The sequence below is a fragment of the Phalacrocorax aristotelis genome, chromosome 15 (assembly GCF_949628215.1).
Source record: "Phalacrocorax aristotelis chromosome 15, bGulAri2.1, whole genome shotgun sequence".
In the NCBI taxonomy this organism is placed as follows: domain Eukaryota; kingdom Metazoa; phylum Chordata; class Aves; order Suliformes; family Phalacrocoracidae; genus Phalacrocorax; species Phalacrocorax aristotelis.
The window spans coordinates 10,508,883-10,535,434 of NC_134290.1; the positions used below are offsets into that span (position 1 = coordinate 10,508,883).

General features: G+C 40.0%; 1 protein-coding gene across 2 annotated transcripts in view; it reads left to right on the forward strand.

Annotated features, from left to right (window-relative positions):
* The window catches only part of DNAH10 (dynein axonemal heavy chain 10), a 58,043-nt gene that overhangs the window by 28,526 nt on the left and 2,965 nt on the right, over positions 1-26,552 (forward strand). For both annotated transcript variants that reach the window (XM_075110364.1, XM_075110365.1), the window contains 34 exons: positions 100-222; positions 751-885; positions 1,172-1,385; positions 1,863-1,982; positions 2,908-3,053; positions 3,462-3,614; positions 4,138-4,398; positions 5,077-5,249; positions 5,612-5,705; positions 6,756-6,923; positions 7,236-7,424; positions 8,061-8,232; positions 9,186-9,389; positions 10,187-10,267; positions 10,679-10,876; positions 11,521-11,682; positions 12,246-12,420; positions 13,290-13,471; positions 14,234-14,370; positions 15,271-15,488; positions 15,876-16,097; positions 16,728-16,875; positions 17,409-17,688; positions 18,038-18,267; positions 18,981-19,254; positions 19,686-19,790; positions 20,299-20,453; positions 21,207-21,361; positions 21,602-21,785; positions 22,600-22,800; positions 24,019-24,228; positions 24,593-24,688; positions 25,689-25,860; positions 26,374-26,505. In XM_075110364.1, coding sequence (XP_074966465.1) covers positions 100-222; positions 751-885; positions 1,172-1,385; positions 1,863-1,982; positions 2,908-3,053; positions 3,462-3,614; positions 4,138-4,398; positions 5,077-5,249; positions 5,612-5,705; positions 6,756-6,923; positions 7,236-7,424; positions 8,061-8,232; positions 9,186-9,389; positions 10,187-10,267; positions 10,679-10,876; positions 11,521-11,682; positions 12,246-12,420; positions 13,290-13,471; positions 14,234-14,370; positions 15,271-15,488; positions 15,876-16,097; positions 16,728-16,875; positions 17,409-17,688; positions 18,038-18,267; positions 18,981-19,254; positions 19,686-19,790; positions 20,299-20,453; positions 21,207-21,361; positions 21,602-21,785; positions 22,600-22,800; positions 24,019-24,228; positions 24,593-24,688; positions 25,689-25,860; positions 26,374-26,505 — 5,869 coding nt within the window. The remainder of the gene's footprint in view (positions 1-99; positions 223-750; positions 886-1,171; positions 1,386-1,862; positions 1,983-2,907; positions 3,054-3,461; positions 3,615-4,137; positions 4,399-5,076; positions 5,250-5,611; positions 5,706-6,755; positions 6,924-7,235; positions 7,425-8,060; positions 8,233-9,185; positions 9,390-10,186; positions 10,268-10,678; positions 10,877-11,520; positions 11,683-12,245; positions 12,421-13,289; positions 13,472-14,233; positions 14,371-15,270; positions 15,489-15,875; positions 16,098-16,727; positions 16,876-17,408; positions 17,689-18,037; positions 18,268-18,980; positions 19,255-19,685; positions 19,791-20,298; positions 20,454-21,206; positions 21,362-21,601; positions 21,786-22,599; positions 22,801-24,018; positions 24,229-24,592; positions 24,689-25,688; positions 25,861-26,373; positions 26,506-26,552) is intronic.

Genomic DNA, 26,552 nt, shown 5'->3' on the forward strand with positions numbered 1-26,552 from the left:
GGGAGGGTTAGGCACAGATGGGTCTACGAAGCCTGAAAAGCAGTTACTGTGGCTGTTCTTTGTTTAAGTGTATGATTATCTTGTATGATTATTTTATAGGTTGGTGACTTACAGTATGCATCTCCTGCCACGGTATCCCGGTGTGGAATGGTCTTTGTAGATCCTAAAAACCTGAAATATAAGCCCTACTGGCAGAAGTGGATCCAAGAAAGAGGAAATGTGGTGGGAATTTCTGCACTTGTTCAGAGAGTATCTATGTTAAATATTGAACTATAGACAGCTGTTAAAATAAAAAAACTTTGTAAAGGCAGTCTGATTTTCTGACAACAAACCTAATTGCTAGGCCTGCAGCAGAGGGCTAAAGAGAGTTCCTAGCTTTCCTGACTTCTGGTTATTTCTGAGAAGTGAAGAACCAAGAAATCAGTTTACCTGATCTCCAAAGAGTTAACAGTGAGATTGCTTAGGTCCTTGTTTCTTATGTTTAGATTCAAAACTAAAGTCCACAGGGAGTTGAAGTAAGACAACTTAGTTGCTGGTACCTGGTGAATGCAAATCCTCACCTGCTGAAAAACTAGTCCATACAACACATTTCTTCACATTTCTTCATGTGCCTGTACCCTGTCTCTGGTAGAAGTGATTCCTGCAAGAACAATAGTACTTGGTCAGCCAGATATTGATGGGGAGCTCTGCTGTCAAAAATCATCTTTCCAGGTTTCTGTGTGCTGAATTATTGTCGTTTTCATTCCTCAGCAAGAGAGAATTGAATTGAATCGTCTCTTTCAAAAATATGTGCCCTACCTTATTGATATGATTGTAGAGGGAACTGTGGATGGCAGACATGGAGAAAGGCTGAAGACCATTGTTCCTCAAACAGATTTAAATATGGTAAGGAATAAAGAATAAAGGTTGGAAAAGTTTATCTAAAAAGAGAAAAGGAGAGAGTAAAAAGAAAGCACAGGAGTAGAATTCATGCTGAAATGTCAATTTGCTAGTGATGAGTACCAAGAAGTAAAAGAAACAATCAGTTCCTAACAGTGCTCTTCTACTGTCATTGATACTCATTTCAGTAGATACATCTGTAAGGACAAAAGCTCAGCAAACACTCAAACAGCTGAAAACATGTTAAGAGTCCTCATGCGTCTATTTACACTTCTGTCTTGTTTTACAACAGGTGGTGCAGTTGACTGTGATGCTGGAAGCTCTAGTTGTACAGCCTGGTGATCCTGATGTTCTGGAGTGTTTTTTCTTGGAAGCTTTGTATTCCTCCTTAGGTGCTGCTCTTATTGATGCTGGGAGAATTAAATTTGATGAAAATGTTAAACGTATTTCCTGCATGTCTGTTGTTCATGATGACAACATCCTGGCTAAGCCAGGGGAGCTGCCAGGTAGGATCTTGTCATAATTTAGTCTGAATCCCATTGATTATATTAGAAAAGTCTTAGTTTACATGAAGACAGAACACCATCTTCCTTCCAGCTAGCTATCCTGGCTGCAAAATATGCTCTCTGAAGGACTATCACTGAAACCCGTATAGAGCTACTGATGCTAGATGACTCTCAGCTACCTGTCTGTCCTCACAGAACTGTACTTTTCTATGCCAAGTTGAAGAGATAAACAGTGAAAGGAAAGATAAAACTTGAAAGCAAAGCCAGTGGAAGGTGCTTAAAAAGCAATAGTATGATCCAAGTGTTGGACTAGGAGAATTTGGTTGATGTATTACTGGGTTAAAAGCCAAGTAAACAGAACACGGCATTGCCTGACTTGGTCCAGAATCTTACCCTTCACTTTCCTCCCAATCAGATTATTTTCTTATGAAATATTTCCATGTCCTAGAAAACCTCCAGTTGCTTAATGGTTTGCAGGTCAGCTGCCAACTTTGTATGACTTTCATTTTGATGGACTTCAAAAGAAGTGGGTACCTTGGATGAAACTTGTTCCTGAATATATTCATAAGCCTCAAGTGAAATTTCTTGACATTCTAGGTGAGTGTAAGATAAAATATAGTGATGATATGCCTTTAATTTATAATGTGCCACCACTGAGTGCATGGCACTTCACATGAGACATCCTTTTTCTGGAAGGTCATCTACTTAGGTTCAGTTTCTTGTGATGGCACGAATCAATTTCTTTAATGTTCTTGTCATAGTAGTTTAGCAGGAATAGAGTTGATGTTTACAGCACTGTGTAATAAAGAAATGAAGAAAGGATAAAAAGCTTGTTTCGGTTAATAAGGCTTACTAGGAACTACCAATCAATGCCTTTTACAAGCCAGAATAGCAGAAGATTCACAGTCTGCTCTACCAGAAACTCTAGAAAAAAATGTCAGCCCTGTGGTTCAAGTACTTGATAGATAAAAATTACATTCTTAAGGCTGTTACTAGTTGTTACTTCAAGCTCTGTATAATGGTGACAAGTGCTTTTCATAGTTAAGGACAAATTAATGCAGGTTACTTTATAGTAATACTTCAGCAAGCACAGGTTAACTTCACTGACACAAGAGATAATTATGTGATCTCTAAAGTTGCTCCTAATGGCAGGCTATTCACATAGAAAAAATTAATCTCTAGATTTCTGGGAAAATGCTTGGAAGCCAAATAAATCCTGATTATATCCTTGAAATAGGGATTAAATGGAGCTTAACCAGTCCATGACCCTCCTATATGGAAGATAATTTCTTTTTTAATACATCTATATGAGAAAAGATGCCAATGATAAAAGCTGAAAAGAGATGGTTGGGCAATTAAAATTATCTTTCAACATTGTTAGCGAGTTGATATTTCAGATTATGTCTTTGTGCAACTGCATGTTAATACCTTGAGAGTCTGATCAAGCACTTCTCTAAATATAAATCCCCCAGCGGTACTGCATTTTAATTTAACCTGCTCTCATATTATTGATCTTTTTCAGTGCCTACAGTGGATACAACACGCACTACTTGGTTACTAGAACAGATGGTAAAAATAAAACGCCCAGTTGTTCTTGTAGGTGAATCGGGTACATCTAAAACAGCAACTGCACAAAACTTCCTAAACAATCTGAACAAAGACCTTAATGTATGTATGAGGCATTTTGCCTTTTTTGTAAAGATGCATTTTCATTCTCTGTCCTTGTGTTAAATGTGCACTGTCAAGCCTGAGTCTGTGAGTAGAAATATTAACTTTGGTAATGTGACTGCAAGCTTAGACCCAAAGTGTGTGAATGATTTGAGAACCTTTCAGGATCAACAATATTTTGTTCTCTTCTACCATGTACAGATTCAGTTTTATAAAGTAAATATGTATTATCAAAGTGCTAAGAATGGGATTACTTTTGTCATCTGTAATTCAAATTAATAAATGGACCAGAGAAGTGTTTCCTGTATGTCTGACAGTCTAATATAAAGAATATTTTTTAAATGCTTTAGTTAAAAAGAAAACACAACAGGTAAAAATCCATTCTTACCCATTTCCTCCTCTTTGCAGCTGTTGCTAGTAATTAACTTTTCTTCTCGTACAACATCAATGGACGTTCAGAGAAACCTAGAGACAAATGTAGAGAAACGAACTAAAGACACTTATGGCCCTCCTATGGGAAAACGTCTCATTGTGTTTATGGATGATATGAATATGCCAAGGGTAAGCGGCCAATAGTTTGCAAGGTAGTATAGAAACATTTGGGGTCCCTTCATACACAGATCCAATGAACCACAAGTCAAGGAGATTCATGGTAAGTGCACAATGGGATTTCAGCTTAGGAACTTCAGAAGAGTTGGATTTGTGTGCAGTAGGGGGTGTTTCTGTCTGTTACAATATTTGTCCTATATATAAGAGAGATTCTCTTGGATCATTTCTTTACGCCGTTAAAATCATATCTCTCTGGCCTGATGTTGGCTGCAGGTTATATATTGTAGAAACCATCCCTTTCTCTCTACAAATGGGGCAAAAGAGTATGTGTGCATTTAGTTTATCTCAAAGAGGTAGTTTTCCCATAGGAGACATTGGAATGAACGTTCACAATAAGTGCTAGACCTTTAGGAAGTGTCACTCATTCCTTGTAATGTTCTCCTCAGTATGGAGCACAATATTTCCATGTTTATGGCAATAATTGGCATGCTGATATACTGTGCTCTAAATATCTTGACTCTTTTGTATTACAAAGGTTGACAAGTATGGCACACAGCAACCCATTGCCCTGTTGAAGCTGCTGCTAGGAAAAGGTTTCTTGTATGACCGTGGTAAGGAGATGAACTGTAAAATTCTTCGAGACCTGGATTTTATTGCTGCCATGGGGAAAGCTGGAGGAGGTCGAAATGAAGTTGACCCTCGATTCATCTCACTCTTCAGTGTTTTTAACATACCTTTTCCTTCTGACCAATCACTGAATTTGATCTATGCCTCCATCCTGAAAGGCCACACTGCGGTAATTTCACTTTTTAAAGGATTGCTCAACAGGTTTATTATTTTTCAATAGACATTTATTTCTGTGTTATCACAAGACCTGAAGTCTTCTGTTATCAGGCTTTCTTATATTTAGAACCTCACGCAGACCTTTCCCTTCCTCTTCTCTGTCTCAATGGGTTTACATTGTTTTGATAAATTCTTGAATAATATGTAAATGTTCAAGTCAGCAGTTAATTTATAAACCTGGTGTTTTTCATAGGTTGAAACCTGTTAACGATTTGGTTATGGTTCCTGTAACCAAATACACAAAGGTCAGCAAATTCTTTACTGAATGACAGAGAAAAATTTAGTATAACGCAGTAGACTGCATTACTAGCAAGTAACCTGCAACATTATATAAGAAAAGAGCAGCAGTTTATCTTTTTCCTGCCGTAGAATTGCTGTGGAAATTCCAGGCATGGAACTTGATCTTACCTTCAGCACTGTGCAAACTTAGGAGTGAATATGAGGCCAGCCCAAAACATTTAACTGCAGAATGTTCATACTACAGAGGAATATGACTTTCTGAAAATGTTTACCCTCAGTTATTTGAAATACAGCAAGCAGGTTTAAAAGCTGGAAAGCAGAATATGTTTAGTAGGATTGAGTTCTCTCTGGGCAGTCTCATGAAAACACCCCTTCTTTCTCATGTTTGCAGATGTTTAGTGAGTCTATATCAACCATCTCTGACAAGATTACTGCATGTACTTTGGAGCTTTATAAAATGATTATTTGTGACCTACCCCCTACTCCTTCCAAATTCCATTACATTTTTAACCTGCGGGATCTTTCCAGGGTCTATAATGGACTCATACTTACGACTCCAGAGAGGTAAGAATAGAAAAATTGTCTTCAGTGGTCCTACAAATATTTGTATTGGATGAATTTGGGTGAAGATGAGGTAATTTGGTACTCAGGATCAGTCCCATTTGGTCACTTTTCATTAAACCTTCACCACAATGAGAAAGATCACATCCTAAATTGTGATCTTACTCTTGATACGCTGATGCATTAGTCTTTCTTAAATAAGATACCCAGAGGTAAAAATGCAATCAAATTAGTTATTATGAAAAGAACAAAACCAAAAAGAGTAAAAAACCTCCATCCAGAATTTGATCCCTGTTATTAACCACATGGCCTTAGGAATCATGTCAGCTCATTTGGTGCAGCCTGATATTTCGATGTTAATTCAGGTTTCAAACAGTGACCCAGATGGTGAGAGTTTGGAGAAATGAGTGCCTGAGGGTTTTCCATGACAGGCTGATTAATGAAGCAGACAAAGCATTGGTGAGTAATTTCTTTCAATTTTTAGTAGTCACTGACTATTACTATGGCAACTAATTTGCAACAGCAACTTTACGAACTGTTGCACTCAGGTCTTGCAGTCAGACTGCAGACTTGTCTAACCACTGTGTTGCTCCATTAATTTAAAACATGGCTCATGGACTTTTCTAAAATGAAGTGACTGTGGCAGACTAAGTGAGCAGGTCTGCTGAAGGAATGCAAAGTGTTACTGGGTTTGCCTGTCCAGGAAAATTGGTTAGCAGTGGCCTAGGTGACAAAGTGTAAGAGCAGTGCAGGGAAAAACTCAGGAAATCACTTCAAGTAAGTATTTTCCTTTAGGAAAGATTGTATCAGAATGTGACTATACAGTCACGTAGGAAAAAGAAGGATAAGAGCCAAGTCCTTAAACAATGGATTCAGTTTGGCTGTTATGCAAACTGGAAAATGCTCCAAATTATATCTTAAAACACAAGGGAGAATGACGCCAATTTACACCTTGAGAATTAGTGGAGGAATTGGGGTAAAGTTTACTTACATGTAAGCAACTTGCGAAGCAACTTGCTTAGATGAGAAGAAGTAGATTAAGGCAGCTTCAGATTTTTCTGCTTAGAACTTTCTCCTCTAACATACAAGGATACATTTCCAGCTAAATTATATTGCAACTTTTCTTTAATTTGTACATTCATTCAGACTTACAAGATTTGTGAGAAAACTTGGTGGCGAGACATCTATGAATGCTGAGAAGGACAGTTTATTAATATAATATTTACACCAATATATGAGAAGGTATTTTTTTAACAGGCTTATTCTTTTCCATCTTAAACTTCTGCAGTCCATTGGCTTGAATGGTTCTTGAACCGCTTATTAGATCATTATAGATCAAATATAGAACACAATACAAGGCTGTGGCCTTTGGATCTTCTAGTGACATAAGTATCCCCTTGAAATCAGTCAGTATTTGAGCAAGAATCTGCATTATCACCCTTCTACATGTTACTGAATTCAGAATCATCCACTTTGTTGTGTTGCCTGACACACTGCATATCCTTAAAGGTACAAGGACATATAAAAAAACTGATTGAAGAGAATTTCAGAGATGACTTGGAGCAGGCCATGCGGGATCCTATTCTTTTTGGAGATTTCAGAATGGCACTGAATGAAGGAGAACCTCGTATTTATGAAGATGTCCAAGACTATGATGCAGCAAAAGCTCTGTTTCAGGTAGTGTGTATTAGGTTGGAACTGTGCCTGATTCTGTCTCTGTTCCTGAGGAATGGGCAGGAGCCTGCCTCCAAGAGTAGGAAATCTGTTCTCTTTCTGTGTGCACATAGTGTTTTATGTGTACCGTTACCCATTTGGGGTCTGCAGTAAGGAAAATTGAGGATCAGCTACAGAGTCAGCAGTGTTTTCCAATAGTTTATTTCCTCTGAGGAAGGGGAAAGCAATAATGCTGCTAAATGGGTTGTTATTTTATTAATGTTATTAATTGTTTCATTGGGCTCCTATCAACATTCGGTCCACCTTTCTTTGCAGGAGATTTTGGAGGAATATAATGAAGTTAATATTAAAATGAATCTGGTTCTTTTTGATGATGCTTTGGAGCACTTAATCCATGTACATCGCGTCATACGGATGGATCGTGGGCATGCCCTGCTCATAGGAGTGGGAGGCTCAGGAAAGCAGTCTCTAACAAGACTGGCTGCCTATACAGCTGGATGTGAAGTTAGTGACCCTCCATCTTTGCAGTGAAACAAGACAAGGAAAGCCATATTGTGATCAGGATTAAATTGGTGGGGGCAGGGGGAGGGAAGTCAGTCAAGACAAGATCATCTCTTCTCTGTGGAGAGAAAAACAAGGTGAGGTGGTTGCCAGGAGGTGTAAGATGATGGCTGTGGGTGACTTGGGCAGGAAGCTGATAGTGCCTGAATCTGGGTTTTGGCGCTGGGGACAGAAAGCAAGTATGGGTTTGGTGGTGAATAACTAATAGTCCCTAACTACTGCTTTTGTTACTTGTCTTACAGCAGCACTCCAGTGCTGCTTGAGGAACCTTGTGATTGATACTGTAATATTTCAGATAAGGAGTGTTCTTCTCTCAGAGGTACGTTCAGTCTTTTACAGAGACTTGGAAGGGAAGAACCAAAAAGGAGGATGAACACAAAGCAATTTTGAAAATGCAGTCCTGCAGGGTTGTACAAATGTAGTTTTTAAAAAGAGTGACATGCATAATTTTTTTATACTTACACATTTACTGATGATAGGGGCCAAACAAAAACCCTTGATCCAGTCTAATTGAAATTCAGAGTTACCATCATGTCTTGGGTCCACCTATGTCTTCTCAGTATATGTTTGCATCCTTAGGTATTTGAGATCATCTTGAGTCGAGGATATGGAGAAAATAGTTTCCGAGAAGATTTGAAAAATTTGTACCAGAAGCTGGGTATTGAGAACAAGTCAATGGTCTTCTTGTTTACAGATGCCCATGTAGCAGAAGAGAGTTTCCTGGAGCTCATCAACAACATGTTAACTTCAGGTGGCACAGGCAGCCTCAATTAACTCTGGCTCAGTATCTACTTGTGACTCATAATCTCAAATGTACCCTTGATCCAGCTATTACTGTTTCACCCCGTGTCCTCTGCTGCTTTAGTTAGTTACACCTTTCAGTACTACCTGAAATGATCTTGGCCTTAATAATGGCTTTTTGGCATCTTCTTACAGTCATTTATATGTATCTGGGAAGGCCATAGGGTTAATTCATGCTGATCACGATGTTGCAGGAGTCTCAGATTTCTTCCAAGACTTGAGGTATAACTTCAGCTGCATTTGGCCACAGACCCAAGTTTTGTCCCATTGTCTTTTGAATAGCATTCACCTGAACTGCAGCAACTGCTTATATATATATGTATCTCCTAAAGTGTAGTTTAATATCTTTTAGTGTTTGCAGCAGCTGAATATGAGCAGCAGCTGGCACTGTGTGACCACCCGCTCTGTAGAAGTTCCTGCACAGTCTGATCTGAAAGCAGATGTGTTAAATCTTATCCCTTTCCTTGGTCTAGTTTTCCCTGTTCCTGGTCTGCTAATGTCTGTCATTAGGTAACTTATGCAATATTTGCCATGTGATTGACAGAATGAAAATGTGAGCTGATGCTCTGTAGACACTAATGAAGATTTTCTTTGCAGAGTTAATATCACTTTATGTTCTTGTGACATTTTGTATATGTTGCTGAGGCGCAAACAAAACTGAATTAATTCTTCCTCTAAATCCCCTTGCATCATCCTAAGTACTGCCTGTCTATTTTCCATGGGGGCTGAGGGGAGGAGGAGAAGCACAGAGAGGTTAATAAGTTCATTCAAAACCACCAGAATAATTTTTTCAGAACTATGTTTAAAACCTGTGACTCTGGTTTCTCGTCTGCCATATTGCCAGCCATATGGTTTTCTCTTACTGGCTGTTCTCACTAGCATTCTTCTGTCCTTATGTTACAGGAATGGTGCCAGCCCTTTTTCCAGATGATGAAAAAGACACTATACTAAGTCAGATTGGAGATGAAGCTACTAAAGCTGGTGTGAACCCAACTAAAGAGAGTGTCTGGCAATATTTTGTAAACAAATGTGCAAGCAACCTTCATGTTGTCCTGGGCATGTCCCCAGTTGGGGATGGTCTGAGAACATGGTGCAGAAATTTCCCAGGTATCAGCTGTACACACTGCTTAGTCCCTTCCCTGTGAAATACAGGTTTGCAGGCAAGAGAAAATCTCCAGTGGACACTCAGATGTCGGGCAGCTAAAGCTAAGCAGAGCAGGTTTCATGATTAAGGATTTGCAGTGCATGATTTTTTTCCAGTTAATTACCACATATCAGTAAGTATTATTGATTAGTATTTACCAGATCAGTTCATTTTCCAGCTGAACAGATAGAAATCAATTGGTCATCCTCACTGAACTAGAAATATATAGGCTATATCTGCAGCATCTCTTCTGTAGTTTACAGAAGAACGCATGGTATTAAATCATTATGAAACTAGGGTGGTGGTAAGAGAAACATTTTTGTATCCAAAGCCAAAACAGGGCACGGTGATGGGGACACCCACTGAGAGGAAAAACACCTGAGCCTGATGGATGCTGTGCTTCAGCAGGTGGCTGAAAGGAGTCCTGGGAGACTGAAGAGACACATGAAAGATGGGTATGGGTGGGAATCCTAACCCGGGCATTAAAATACTTTGTTGCAGCTCCTGACTTGCATCCGGTACAATAGTACAGCCCAAAGAATAGTACAATGGGGTTAGCAGGACACAGGTGCAAAGTTGATTGTTTACTATCAAAGCGGAGGCATTGACTTAGTGCTAAATATTGTTGCTAATCAGGAGTCAGATAAGACAGATCCTGCAGATTCTTGATGCAAATAAAGTTAAGCATTGGACTGCCTGGCAGATTAGGGTCTAGTTTCACAAAGGAATTTTTCACATAACACTATCCTTTTATTTTAAGGTCTTGTCAACAACACTGGGATTGACTGGTTCTTGCCCTGGCCCCCCCAGGCCTTGTATGCAGTTGCACAATCCTTTGTTGGTATGTAAAATGTCAGTATTTCAACCCATTAACCCTTGGGATAGCCTAAGCAATATACTCTCTACTTTTCAGTTATTGTAGATTTCATAATTTGATTTCCCATCGTGCTTGTTACCCTGAGTCTAAAAGGATGATGCAAAATCCCAGTCGAAAAATGTTTTTGGATGGACACTTCTTACTCAAATAGATTTTTAAAATTGCTAAAATTCAAGTTTCCAACTCTGCGGACAATGTGGCCTGCCTACCAGGAGGTCAAGGTTCTCTTCTGAGTCTGCCTTGGTCTTGCTTTTTGCCCCAGAAAAGACTTTTTGTGCCTGGCTTAGATGTACATAAGACAGACAGTAAATGGCAGACTCTTAAAAAACCCCAACAAAACCTTTGAAATGTTTTATTTCTTCTGCCAAATTTTAGGAAATAGCAGACGCATCCCATCAGAGAGCTCCAAGTCAGTGATTGAGCACATGGTCATGGTGCATGAAACTGTAGGGGATTTCAGCAAGAGGTTTCTGCAGAAACTGAGACGTAGCAACCATGTCACACCAAAGAATTACCTGGATTTTATGCATACTTATTCAAAAGTGCTGGAGGAGAAAAACGAGTTCATTTTAGGTAAGGCTGTGTGGATGTTTTCTATTTCTTAATAAGTGATTTCAATATTTTAAAAAGAAAAAAAATATGGTGAGAATCCCACATATTACCCACATGATGCAAAAATTATTTTATCATTACTATCTCAAATGCTGTGCTGGCATCTGGTTTTGGTGTTGGACCAATATCCTGGCCACACGTGAATGCTCCGGCTCTGTCTGTCAAACAGTAGGCTCTCCTCAAATTCTTTTGTGCATGAACCTGAACGAGAATCTCCAAACTAGACTCTCCTCTGCTTGGGGAAGTGCCTGATTAGATCTAATACCAGCTCGGGCTAGCTCAAGGTTTGACATTTTTCCTCAAGCAGCAATTCTTATTTATACCTTCAGTGGGCACTGAAATATGGGAAGAGGATAAAACACGAACAGTGTTATATGGAAAGTAAATTGTGGTGCAGGGCCACTATGTGGCAGCTCAAGTGACATTAACTCCATCTTGAGTGGAAGCTGTAGGGGAGGAAAGAATCTTTGAGTCATTTGCCTTTCATAGCCGGGGTTGCTTTGCTGCAAAGTGCATCTGTATTTACCTTCTGTGAGATTGTCTCTTGCTGTGTGATAGTACAAAATCAATGAATCACTAACGTTTCTCCCTTTTTTTCCACCTAGCACAATGTAAACGGCTGGATAGGGGCTTAGTTAAACTGAAGGAAGCTAGTATACAGCTGGTTGAGCTGAACAAGAAACTTGCTGAGCAAAAGATTGTGCTAGCAGAAAAATCAGCTGCTTGTGAGTCTTTGTTACAAGAGATTTCAGCAAACACAGAAGTAGGTAGGTAGTTTACAACTACTGAAATGTCCCACAGGCTAAGCAAGGTTCCCATAGTCTGTTTTGCGTTGGGTTGGGAGACCCTCTAAGAGCTCCAGCTGCCTATAGAGGTAACCCTCTTGTTCTCTCTGTGCTGATCTAGTGTCATGCTAGAAGAGCAGGTCTGCTGTCTTGCCCAGGTTACCGTCTTTGCTGTATATTTGGCCTACAGTACTTTACACAGCTCAACACTACGTTTGCCTGCTTTTGCCTTCCCTTTCTGAGGTGTGGGACATAATATGGGAAAGAGGCATTAGCAAGAAAGGGACCTTCTGATTCGGAAAATTACTATTAAAGGAATAGCAGAGGGAAGCATGGGAGGAAAAGAAATTATGTATGCTGTTGTGTGGAACATTAACAGTGTTTCTAACCTGGTGATGGAACTGTAAATATTGGCAAGCTAGCAACAAAAAGATACTGAGTTGACTGTAATTTCTGGTTTTCAGCCAAGAGCAAATCTATATTAGTATATGTTCTGTGTACAAATCTGGATAATCCATTTATTGTCTTGCCTTTACAATTCCTAGCTGAGGAGAAGAAAAAACTGGCTGAAGAAAAAGCTATGGAGATACAGGAACAGAATAAGATTATTGCCATCGAGAAGGCGGCTGCTGAGACAGCTTTGGCTGAAGTCATGCCTATTTTAGAAGCTGCCAAACTGGAGCTTCAGAAGCTTGACAAGTCTGATGTTACTGAGATCAGGTGACTCATTTGGATGTACAGTAGCATAAACTCTTGGAAATTCACTGAGACCCTTGTTTACAGGATTTGAGCCTCAGCCTCACCTTTCTCACCTGCATGGTGTATGGGTGAAGGTCAGGACATCAGTTGTCCAGGTACAGAGCTCACAAAGAGAATCCCCTGATGCCTAGCCGAGGGCTTCCCCTAAGCCTGTTCTTGCAATCCTTTGTTTGATGTGTTCCCCATATTTCTTTAATCTGTGTCTGATGGACTAGAAACTGCTATGGTTTTTGCCTGAGCAGTGACTGTCCAAATCCCTTCGCTCCTCCTCTGTTTTTATTCTGTGTGAATAGGAACACATACCAGTTATTTTTTAGGGATGCTTTGATAGCATGAAAATGTATTTCTCTGCTGAGTTAACTTCTCTCTGTGTTTTTATAATAAATATTGGTTTTGGGGATAGATATAAAAGCACATCCAGTCCTTGGCTCTCCCTGAAATAGCAACAGCTCTCCCTTCCCTGTCACACTTGTTAGGTTCCTTTCTCTGGTATATCTCTGGATCCTTCCTGTACTGCTTCTCCCAGGGGACAACCACTTCACTGCCATAGGGAAGAAAATCAAGGCTCAGGATTTTAGGTCTTCCATTGTTGAAATCCTTTAGTATTTCATTCATCAAATTGTCTGAATGTAAGAATCGGTTTTGAGCTTTTGACTAGTTACTAATTTCTTGTCTGGCCTGGATCATCTTTTTCACTCTGTGTAGGATGTCTTATGTACTAGCTCTTTTTGTGTTGCAATGACTCTCTTAATGGGAAGTACCTGTGCCTGGCATTGCGTGCTTTGTCTCCTCCTTTTTCTCCTCCACTGTCTCCTTCGTCTGTTTTCTAGATCCTTTGCAAAACCCCCTAAGCAGGTGCAGGCTGTTTTGGAATGTGTCCTTATAATGAGAGGTTACAAAGAATTAAACTGGAAGACAGCCAAAGGAATGATGTCTGAGGCAAATTTCCTGCGATCCCTGATGGAGATAGATTTTGATGGAATTACTCAGAGCCAAGTGAAATCTGTCCGAGGTAAATTACTGCTCTGTATACTTGAAGTGAACGTAGGCTCTTGGTAATGTGATTAGCCATGTCAGTGGTGATCCTTCCAGTGGTGGTTGGGAGGGTGGGATTCACTTTGTGCAAAGGGACAGCACTGTCCACAATGCTGCAGATGTTGCACTGTTGGAGTGACTGGATTTTTCAGAGTTCAAAGACCTTCTGCTGTGTGTTCCATCCAGGTTATATCTTAGCTGGGGTTTTACACACTTCAGTTTAGAACAGACAAGAAACAAGCAGGACAGCTGAGCAGGCCTGCTGTCTGCTTTTAACCACTGAGAAAGTAGCATTATGACCTCTCCATGTTGTGACAAATAAAATGTGATACATACAGAATGGAAAGATAAGCCATATCAAAATCTTATGGGCCAAACTGCACATGCTTGCGAGGGTGTAATCCAGGGTAGTTCTTTTAAGAGGGGAATTTGGCCCTTTGAACAAAATTTGCATCTGACTGCAAACAAAGAAAACAAACCATGATCTTGACATGTGCTGAACAACTGAATGCAATCCCTCTTAGAGAAAGATCTTGAGATATCACTAGCAATATTGTGCGTGTATTGTTACAGCTCAGTAGCTTCATCCTAAAGTCAGAGTCTTTTTAATATTCTGACAAAAGTTTCATGTTGTCTGTCACAGCATTACTTCATATTGCTGGTAGGGAAAGCTATTTCTCTGAGGATTTCTGCACTGTAATTCAACTCATGTGCAATATTTTTCTGTTTGCCCATTTAGCTCTGTTAAAGAATCTTAACACTACCTTCACTGAAATGGAACTTGTTAGCAGAGCAGGACTGGGAATGTTAAAGTTTGTTGAAGCAGTGATGAGCTACTGTGACGTAGTTAAAGAAGTCAAGCCAAAGAGAGAAAAGGTAAAGTGTGTGGATTCAAATTCAGAGGAGTATGAAGCACGACCCTGATGAGAAAAATAATACTCGCAATTTCATAGACTGCCCATTTCTCCTCTTTGAAGTGCTTAAAAAGAGGTGTTTAGGAAAGCTATCGCAGTAGGAGTGAGGCAGGTACTCAGTTATAAACTGCTGTGTTTGTTGTGTCATGATACTGGGATGTGGATTCCCATCCCCAGCAGTGCTTTGAAGGAATCAGAAGAACATGTTCAGTTGGAATTTTGCAAACTAACACGATTAGAAAAACACAGTTTGTAGCTGTCTACTGAAAAAAGACTTCAAAACACATGGCGTTTGGGCAGCAGAGCTTGGTAGTACACAACAGCCATGTCCCTTAAGCACAGACCTTTTGATTAAGTTTTTTATAGAATGCCTAGAAAGTTAGCTCTATTACCAAAGGAAATCTAATGTCCAACAGATGATGCCGGGAACCTTTCTTCAAGAAAAAGTTATTATATGCAGATGACTACTGAGAAAGTATATTCACTAGATGATGAGTCTGACTATTTATGAGGTCTTAATATTGTTGTTATTAAGCAGAAAAACCACACCTTTTGCCATGGAATGACAGTCCTTTTGACCTCCAATGTCAGCAGGAATGCTTACATGCTTTAATATACCTTGTGGGTACAAAACTCTAGGAGATTTATATCCTCTGGAACTACAGTATCGGACCATGATGCCTATGTTTGGGATGGGGAGAGGTGTGTGAGAAATGGCGCTGGTAATTTTGGCTTACACTGTTTATTACCAGGACACTTTGAAATATTTGAAATAGCCAAAAGAAACTTGAGAACTTAAGTCTTCTCTCCAAAGCCCTTCTTTCCTCTGATACTCTTATGTTTCCTTCATAATATAATGTAGGTGGCTAGGCTAGAACGGAACTATTACTCAAGTAAGCGGGAACTGGAAAAGATAAAGGCAGAATTGGCTACCATTCAGGATGAGCTTAAAGCTTTGGGGAACAAATATCAAGAGGCAATAAAAGAAAAGGAACAGTTACAAGACGAAGCAGAGGTTATGCAGAGAAGATTAGATGCTGCTGACAAGCTCATCTTTGGCTTGAGATCTGAGAACAAGAGGTAAGTCTAGATACAAAGAGGGACATTTTTGACATCAGGGGTCATGTGCCAGGGATAAAATCTATCAAACTGAGATATTTTTTGAAATGCTACTTCCTGTGATGTTTGATTCTGAGAAAACCTAATATCCATTCTAAGCTAATATCCATTAGCTCTTGAAAAATAATAACAATTTTTAGTGCAGAAGAAAAAGGTGAACTCAGATTAAAAGGAAGAAGGTTCAGATCAACTCAGTGTCTGTGGCCATCATAATATGAGAGAACAATTGATTGTAAATGTGGGGGTCTGTCTCAACCTACATCTAAAGTAGCAGCAGCTGGAAATTCTGCACATAAACACCATCTCCCTGGTACAGACTGACCCAGGATTCCCTTATCATTCTATCAGGTGGACAAAGGAATTAGAGGACTATGAAATACGAAAGGTGAAGTTGCTTGGAGACTGTCTACTCTGTGCTGCCTTTCTGAGCTATGAAGGAGCGTTCAACTGGGAGTTTCGTAATGAAATGATCTATCAAGTGTGGCAAGAAGATATCCTCTCACGAGAGATTCCTCTCAGTCAACCATTTAGGTTAGAAAGCCTCCTGACTAATGAGGTGGAGGTTAGCAGGTATGTCCAGTGAAGGAACCCAGTGACTACTGAATGTGAAATTGTGAAGTGAGTCTGGATCTGAATCTGTAGCATTGTGGGTGGAGGTGTAGAAGTGGCATTGAGGGTGGAGGTCCACAACCATGATGGAGAGAGCGTATTTTACTTTTCTGTCTCAAAGATGATAAGGTGACAAATTATTTTTCTTCTGGTTAACAGAGGCTATTTGTTATAACAAACTACTGTACGTTACACTCCAGGGACATTCACTGAACCTAGACACATAGAATACTTTTTTAGGAGATCTTTTAAGGAGTTATCTATAATATGTGTTTAACGCAAAGCCCACCAGGAGTCTTTTCACTGACTTCAATGAATTTGGAGTTGAACCTGTGCCCATGTAGCCCATATTTCAACTACTGCAGGATTACTCACCCAATGCAACAGAAAGTGTTTTGAGTAGTGTAGTTACAAATGACTCATACAATGAGCCAGTCTGAGTTTTGACTCTGTTCTCATAATCACATAGACTATACATTTCCTTGTGTGTCTGTGTGCTGAGAAATGGCATAATTTTACTGACAAATAAAGTGTGCTGCTTTCCCATCAAGTTTCTGTCCCAGCCTGGTCTTTGATCCATTCCGTTCTCAGGTGGATTTCCCAAGGATTGCCTCCAGATGAGCTCTCTATCCAAAATGGCATCCTGACAACATATGCAAGCCGCTTCCCACTCTGTATTGACCCTCAACAACAGGCATTACATTGGATTAAGAAGAAAGAAGAAAAAAATAACCTGAGGGTAAAGATAAATGATAATTTTTACCTCTTTACTGGTTGTTTTAAAAGCTGCATAAATACCTGTTGCCTTGAATGGGGAACCAATTACATACTGACAAATATGTTGACTACTGTGTCTCTGAAATAGCTAGCAAATACCACTGTTCTAATGACCTTCAATTCTTTCGGACAGATGCCTTGTTTGGGATCTTGGCCAGCCTTAGTACATGCAGAAATACTATAACCAAAAGGCTGGTGTAGCTTGTGTCTCATCTCAGCTCCAGGATGGAGTTTCCATGTAGGACAATAACACAGTCAGAGGTGCAGTTGGAACTTTGAAGAATAGTTCTCCAAATGGAAATTATTCTCAACTGATCAGAAAAAAATAAGCAGCTTTACTGTTTTGTACTAGTGCAGTTTTATATCATCTGTAAGAGGAAAGACAAAAGCAGCAAGGAGCAAACTTCATTAGTGCTGGCAACTATTGTAAAATAATAACATTCAGCAAATTTAATATCAGTTCTCTTTTCATATCTTCCCATTATTCTCTTGCAGATGGCTTCCTTTAATGACCCAGATTTCCTTAAACAGCTAGAACTGGCCATAAAGCATGGAAGCCCTTTCTTGTTGCATGGTGTTGATGAATACATCGATCCTGTGATAGACAATGTCTTAGAGAAGAATATAAAAGTTTCACAGGGGCGAACATTCATCATCCTGGGTGACAAGGAGGTTGACTACGACAGTAATTTTAGATTGTACCTGAACACCAAATTATCGAACCCAAAGTATTCTCCCTCTGTGTTTGGCAAAGCTATGGTTATCAATTATACAGGTAAGCAAAAGTGTGTATTTAGTAACAAAGCCGTGATTATGCTGTAGTGCAAGTTTAGGGCCTGGGTGTTTGTCTGAACAGCAATGAAACTAAAAAGTTCATAGTCTCCCTTATACTTAGCATCTGATTTAATAGAGAATTCTTCTCAGTTCTCTCTTTTAGTCTGAAACTGAGCTAAATACCTCTTCTTGCATCTGGCAGGTTAGGATGTTTTGGTAGAATTAAGATATAGAGTCACTCTGTTGCATTGCTGTAGTTTTATGAGATGATCGAGATGAAATAATTGTGTAAAAGCTCGCCTTGTGTTTAAAAAAAGACCGTGTGCTGTGTACATGTGTTGTATCTGTAGTTACACTAAAGGGCCTAGAGGATCAGTTGCTCAGTGTCATTACGGGTTATGAAAGAAGGGAATTGGAAGAACAGAGAGAACATCTTATCCAGGAGACAAGTGACAACAAAAACTTGCTGAAAGATCTGGAAGACTCTCTCCTTCGGGAACTGACGTCTTCCACAGGAAACATGTTGGACAACTTGGACTTGGTGCAAACCCTGGAAGAGACAAAATCCAAAGCTACTGAGGTACCGGCTCTGGGCTTTTTGGAAGGATATCTACTAATAGAACATTGTCTTTTCTTTTTCATTGTGCTTTGTCTTTCACCTTTGAAGCTAGGAATTAGTTTGAAAGGAAGTGGAGAGTTTTCTCATGAGTATGTTCCATCTTTCAGTAATGGGGAGTATTTTATTGCATCAGAGAACCAAATCCTATCTTCAGGAGAGTCCATATCAGGACCAAAGTAATGGTTGTTTACAGTTCTAAAGCAAAAAGCATATGATATATTTCATTCAGCTCTGAAACAACCTTTGTCTTGTGTTGTACAAGACCTGAAATGAAAAACTAAGATATTTGTTACTTGGAGATGATGTAGAATCTCCATCCTTGGAAGTTTTCAGGCTGTAGCTGGGCAGCACCACAGCTGACCTGATCTAGTGGTGGTCATAGTCCAGCTTTGGGCAGAAAGTTGAACTAAAGATACTCAGAGGGCCTTTCCCACACCGCTTTCATGATTCTGTGTAGATCTTTGCCTTTACTTTTCATAAATATACAGGTGGGATTAATTTTATCTAACTTTTGATTTTTACAATTCATACTGCTCTGTAGGGTTACCTGCCCAGATTCCTTGTGTAGTCAACATAGCAAGGCAGGCACTGAATACCTCTCCTTATCGTGATATAATATACATACAATGGATCAGCGCAGTAACTACATTTGTATAAAATCAATATATGGCTAGGTGATTGAAAAACTGAAGCTGGCCGAGACAACAGCAGTGGATATTGATCATCTTCGAGATGGCTACAGACCAGCTGCCAGGAGGGGAGCCATTTTATTCTCCGTTTTGTCTGAAATGGCACTTGTCAACATCATGTATCAGTACTCACTGGTCTCCTTCTTAGAGGTTTTTGGACTGTCTCTTCGGAAATCCATGCCCAGTCCTATTCTTCTGAAGAGATTAAAAAACATCATGGATACACTGACTTTCAACACCTATAACTATGGCTGCACAGGTTAGTGTGATTTAGTGATGGGCTGATACTGTGCTGTGCAAATGCTTGTTAAAAGCTGTGCCTTCAGTTGGTTTACGTTAAAGAGGCAAGCTACAAACAGTGAAATCACTAATGTTCAGTTCTCAGCATTGGTCCTGGTTTACACTTCACTCCCTGCTATTTCTCTTTGAAGAAACTATGCATATTACCAATGTAACGTTTCAATAAATGCTTTTCTTAATACAGTTATTAATGGTAAATCGCAGATATGGATCTCACATCCATGGGTATAGCTCACAGGTGCTGCTCTGACTGTAAGCCTGATCCAAAGCCCCATCTTTGATCACCCTGATCTTTGTGGGGTGACCAGATGCAGGATACAGATTTAAAGATTGCTCCAGTTCCACACGTTTTAGCAGCTGATTTTTAAAAATATTGTCCTTTTAATGTAGGATTGTTTGAGAAGCACAAGTTACTATTCTCCTTTAATATGACTGTCAGGATAGAGCAAGCTGATGGCAGAGTTCCACAAGAAGAACTTGAGTTCTTTTTAAAAGGTAAAGTGAATATTTATATATAATTATATAGCTATGTATAGCAATAGCTAAAAGATCTTTCAAAGATAGATTTTTTACTAGATATGAGTTGCTGTAAGAGCTAGCACCTAGAGCAACCATTGAAGACAGCTGAACTATGCTGGTTTACACAAATTGTGGATTCTGCTATTTCTATTTTTTCTCTTTGTTAAACAGCAAAGAGGCTAATCTTTCTCTGCAGATGTTGACAAATCTCACATTACCTACTTGTTAGGACATGAGCTGAGAAAATAATCTAGATATTTTCTGACTATGTATAAATAATTTTAGAAATGGTTGCAAAGGTTCAACTCTGGCTTTTGCAAGCACTTATAAAATGCCATCTTTTCTTCAGCAGCCCAGTTTAATCTTACAGTGCTTCCAGAAACAAATTTCCAATTGGTTCCTCTGTGCAGTGGGACTGTATGTGTGGTCATGTATTGGAGTATTTATGACACGAACATTCACTCTGGTTTCTGAATGTGACTAGGCAATATTTCCCTGGAGAAGAGTGCACGAAAGAAACCGTATGATTGGCTTCCAGATCAAGGCTGGGAAGACCTAATTCGCTTGTCTGAACTATTTCCTGAGAAATTTGAATCTCTTCCAGATGATGTGGAAAAAAATCCAGATGTATGGAAAAATGTACGTGCTTTCCTGCAATCCTGTTTTCTCTCCTTGTTTTTCTTCTGGTATTAGATGTTCAAGTATGATGCAATGTGCCATAGCACTCGGCAGGAGGCATGTCACCACTGGCTTTTTTGTCAAGGCCTTGCTTTTCTTCTTGACCTCAGTTAGTGATTGTTTTGTTTCCAAAAGAATTAGGGCTCTTTATTATTTAAAAAACAAACAAACAAACAGTCTTTCCTGGTATACTGTGGATTTTTTTATTTTCCAGTCAAAAGTCTTAGATGAGTTGTTAGCCCTGTTGAAGTCAGTGGAATTTTTGCTGTTGATTTCAACAGTCAGCATTTCATTGTTATTTTTGTACTTTGATCTTCTTGTGGCAGTAAGTTCTATAGGCTAGTTATAAACACAGTCTTTCATTTGTTCTGCCTTTAGTTTCATTCCATGTCTTCTTGCTTTATAAGAAGTCTTTCTGTAAGCAATCTGTTAATACTTTTTGCTTGAGATGCTATTTTATGTGTGTTAAGAGAGTTACTTGACGTAAAATGAAAGTACAAATGTGTTTCTGGACTTAAATACTTCATACTGAAAAAGCTGAATTTTCTACATTCACTTGATCTTTTAATATTTCTTTGCAGCTGGTTGACTTTGTGCTTTGTTCTCGTGTCATGTGGCCCCTTGTCAATCAAATTGCTTTTGTCTGCTTCCCTAGTAATTTAATTGATAGAGCCATTTGATCCATTTGCATTGTCTCCCATCTTTTCTTGCCAGTGGTATGATACAGATGCTCTGGAGCAGATGCCATTCCCCATGCAGTACCAGAACAATCTCACAAACTTTCAGAAGCTCCTACTTTTGCGGTGTTTCCGGGTGGACCGACTGTATCGGGCAGTAATGGACTATGTCACGCTGACAATGAGTGAGAAGTAAGTCACTCTTCTTTCAAATCTGAATCACACCATTCAGGTATTTCACACAGAACTGGAGTTCTAATCAAGTATGTAAATGACTTTGTAATTTGCCTAGACAACATAGCGTGATTTGTCTCTGTGTCACTTCCATGTGCAGTCTGCAGTGGGCTTTGATGTTTGTATAAAAGTCATCTTTTATACAAGATGGATTCTCTTGTGTAAATTAGCAGTTTATTGTGTGTCTTTTCCTACCAGGTATGTGCAGCCCCCTGTGATCAGCTTTGAAGCTATCTTTGAGCAGAGCACTCCTTACTCACCGGTTGTTTTTATCTTAAGTCCTGGCTCTGATCCTGTCAGTGACCTCATGAAACTGGCTGAGAGGACAGGCTTTGGAGGGGATAGACTCAAATTCCTGGCTATGGGACAAGGCCAAGAAAAGGTAACCTCGGTGGGAGGGTAGGGATGTGCTGTGTGCAGCAAGTTAGCTTGTGAATCATGCTCCTAATGTTGTGGGCCTGTTCAAATTTCCTTTCCAAAGGCCTGCTTCATTTTAAAGGGTGTTACTTTGTGGTTCAGACATAGCACACAATTTATCAGCCTGGGAATAATGCTTTCCTGTAATCTGAAAGGGGTATTTGGCTGATTGGCTGATTCAGAATCAGAATGGTATTGTTGCCTGTTAAAAAACAGTTGAGCTGAAAAGATGTTACCCTGAAGCCTTTCAAAGGTTAATCAGTGACCCTGTGTCTCTGTGTTTGGACGTGAGTTGGTTGGAAGTCATGGTGTTTGTTACCAAAAAGATATGCTGCTGCTCATTCTGTCTTTCCTGTAGCTTTCCTTTTTGTTATGGACACTAAGGCAGGGGTGCCCAAAGCTTAGCAGCTGAGTGAATTTGCTCTGAATTCAGTCAGTGGGAGAATTCCTGGTAGATTCATTCAGACCACCGCTTCCTAGGCTCTGCTCTTCACCCTCTTCTGGGCCATGCACACTCCTGTACTCTTTTGAAATGCTGTGCATGACTTTTGATTTCAAAAGGAATTAATGGAATTAAAAAAGCACCTCAAAGCAACTTCTTGTGGTATTGGAAAAGGTCTGTTCTCAGCAAGGAGCATTCTGGTAAGTCTACTAAAGCTAACTAAAAGGCTGAGTGTGCTTGCTAGCAGGAAGAAACCCACTGCACTAACCCATCAGAGCCAGTTTGCTTACGTGACAAAGGGAGAGTTACTCACAGGCTGTTCTTCCCCTCTCTTAAGATTGCTTTGCAGATGCTGGAGAATGCGGTGGTTCGCGGAGAGTGGCTAATGTTGCAGAACTGTCATCTTTTGGTAAGGTGGCTCATCAACCTGGAAAAGGCCCTGGAGAAAATTACAAAGCCTCACCCAGACTTTCGGCTCTGGCTGACTACTGACCCGACCAAGGGCTTCCCCATTGGAATACTGCAGAAGTCCTTAAAGGTACTGTGCAGTGGGGCAGCAGAGTACGGCCAGACACCCTCCCAGCCAGGAGGGCATGTCCTGCCACTCTTATTCAGCAAAACAGACTGGCTTTGGGAGGAGCATGACCTGAATGCAGCACGTTGACTTGGGATCTAGGTGCTAGCTTTTTGTCTTTATAAGCTAAATCTTTTTTTCATCGCCATGTTTATCTTACAGTGATTTTTCCTTTGGGTGAAAGCTGTTCAGCAGCTTTTTTTCTGAAGCAGTTATTTCAGAGTAGAGGTTTGTGAGTAAACCTGGAAACGTGACAAATGCTCCTTAGGTTCAAATCCCGCCACAAGTGAGGAATATCCGGAGAGACAGAAATAGTCCTGTCAGCCCTGATGCTGAAGTGCAGAACCGAGGTCTCTGTCTAGCCTGGCAATAGTGCCAGTGGAGCAGACACTGTAATAGGATAATGGTTTCCAGCTGCTCCTTCAGGCTGCAGCATTTATCACAAGCAAGCTGAGCTGATTATTTTGAAGGCACAAGCCATGATGCTGTCCTAATGTTCTTTTCTATTGCTGCTTTACTTCTGTCGTGGTGAACCAGCCCTGTAAACATAATCATTTTATTTCACAAATTTGAAAGCAGTGGCATGACAGATCCACCCCATATGTGCTCTGGGGTATCGATGCCAGCTCTGGAGTATTCACCTCCCGCAGCACTTAGTGCTGCAGTGGGGAGAAGTGAGCGCGAATGTATCTTTAAAAGACTGCAAATATGCACTTTCTAGGTCTAGCCACGAGCAGTGAGAACAAACGTTTTATAGTGCCTAGAAACAGCTGCCAGGAAGCTGGCTCTGCCTTGGTTTCATCATCAGTAAAGCCATATTAAAGACTGTTAAGCCATCTTCTGTGGTGATATGTAGGGTACCCCAAAATAGAAAAGTAGTGGTAATATTTCAGTAAATTAGATCCTCAAGTATGGTAAATATTAATCTCTTTCCAATAACATGACTGTTTCTAAAATAATATCAAGTTTCTCTTGACATATGTGTGTTTACCTTGACAAACTTAAAAGGTCTAATTTTGGTTTGTCGTCTTTACTTAAGAAAAAATTCCATATTGGTATGACTTTGGAAAGCTGTTCAAAAGTTTCAAGCTTGCATTGTACAGATTAGGGAGCGTGATATATTTACAGCTTATTTTCCTGAGGCTATCCAGTAACTGATGGCGTCCCTAATTATTTTGATAGGTTGTGACAGAACCACCGAATGGTCTGAAACTGAATATGAGAGCCACCTACTTCAGAATTCCCCAAGAAGCCTTAGAGCGGTGCCCGCATCCTGCCTATAAGTCCCTAGTCTACGTCTTGGCATTTTTCCATGCTGTTGTTCAGGAGAGAAGGAAGTTTGGGAAGGTTGGCTGGAATGTACCATATGATTTTAATGAATCTGATTTCCAGGTAAGAAGATCATTACAATGGCTCTTATATTCTTGAGGTGCTCAAATTACTTTTGAAAACATATAATCTATCCAGCTTTAATCCTTTCTCACAATAACATTTTGCCTCATTTTTTTCTGCTGCTGTGAACTCACATAGACTCCTGCTCTTCTGTAATGTCAATTTTGGCCACTAAAATTTAATCAGATTCCCAGTCCTTTATGTTTACATTGCCTCTCTCGTGGGTTTCTTAAGAGGATTTAAGTATTTGTAATTATTTGAGAGAGAAATGAGTGTTAGTTTTCAAACAAGAACTATGTTAAGTAAAATCTATGCATAGCTGACTTAAGAATTGTCTTCTCACATGTTCCAACAACTTTATTAGGTCTGCATGGAAATTCTCAACACATACTTGACAAAAGCTTTCCAACAAAATGATGATAACATCCCCTGGAGCAGTCTCAAATATCTTATTGGTGAGGTGAGTCCCTGCAATGTCACTAAGGAACACTTGATGGTAAAAGAATCCCGATAAATGAAGCTTCCTTTCTGCATGGGCTGTATCATCAAGTAAAGCTGGCTGAGAATCTCTCCTGGGCACTCTTGGAACTCCTGTGTAGCCCTAAGCAAGTCACTTAATCTCATTGTCTCCATGAAATAGGGCCATTGTGTGTAACAGCAAGGGAGTTACGGTGCTTAATTAATTTTGAGTGGCAGAGCCCTTGGGATGCTCTGATGAACGGTACTGAGCAGCACAGCTTTACAGTGTAGCATTACTGATGTGAGAGCTGGACAGAGATTTCTGAAGCTCTTGCAGGGCTGTATGTGGTATGTGCTATATAGTAGCGGGACAGTTCAATGTAGCTGCTGTGACATGAAGCCGCACAGGGACCTGTTATTTTGCAGCACTTCGTCACAATGGAGCATGAGCTGGTAGCCAAGGAAGGTACTGTTGCACATAAATCACCAGGCCTGGTTGTGAGTGCAGCTCTCTCCAGACTAAGTCCAAATACTCCCTGCTTGTTTCGTCTTGAGAGGGGGCGAGAGAGGATGTACCTGGTGTCCCTTAAGGGAGACAGTGTTAGGACGAGAGGAAACGGCCTCAAGCTGCATCAGGGGAGGTTTAGATTCGTTATTAAGGAAAATGTCTTCACTGCAAGAGCGGTCAGGCACCGGCACCGGCTGCCCAGGGAGGTGGTGGAGTCACCATCCCTGGAGAGGGTTCAAAAATTGTGTAGGCTTGGCACTTCAGGGCATGGCTTAGGCCTGCGGGTGTTGCGATGATGGTTGAAGCAGATGATCTTAGAGGTCTTTTCCAACCTTAATGATGACACGATTCGCTGATATATGATACTATAAACCATGCAGTCGCTGCAAAAGCAAAAAGTGTTTTGGACCTTTCAGTGATTTTTTTTTTTTTTTTAAACTGTATTTGCTGCCCCAATAGCCAGTGCTGTAATGTTGATGTAACTAATTTCTAGGTCATGTACGGAGGGCGCGCAATTGATAGCTTTGATCGTCGCATTCTGACCGTCTATATGGATGAGTACCTTGGTGATTTCATATTTGACACATTCCAAGTGTTTCATTTTTATAAAAATGACAAGGTTGATTATAAAATTCCACAAGGGACTGTAAAAGATGACTTTGTTGGTAAGAAATGCTTTTCCTGCCACATAAGTTAGAATTTAAAAAAAAGTCTACTTACAGTGTATGTGCTCTCCATGTATCTGTTGCTGGGTTTGAGAATTCAGAAGGACCGTCAGGCACTGTGTACGTATTGCAGTGGTGTAATCCACTGATGAGACTGTTCTTACTTTACATGAGCAGCCCTTTGTAATTGTAAGCTTACCGCCCCGCTCCTCATTTCTTTTAAAAAAATAATAATCCCCAGGTAAACAGCATGTTAATTTTTTCATTAAGTGATACATTTTGTGTGTGTGTGTGTGTGCGCGCGCACGCATTTCATGCTTAAAAATGTTTAGTTGATCCTTGCAGTGTTCCAACCCCCAGCTATAGCATTTGATTTTTAAAAATTTTTTTTTTTTTTCAAGCAAAGCAATAACAAAAAAAATCACTCAGGGCATTTGCTGCAGTGTTCTTGTTTGCCTGGCAGCTGTGGTTTAATATATGGCACCTTTAGGAAGCATTTTTTTTGTATTACAGAGGCAATAGAATCTCTGCCACTCGCTAATACCCCAGAGGTATTTGGTCTTCATGCAAATGCTGAGATTGGGTATTACACACAAGCAGTTCGTGATATATGGTCTCACCTTCTTGAGCTGCAGCCCCAAACAGGTATGGTCCCCATTACTTTGAATTTTCTTATTTATAAAAGATGAGGC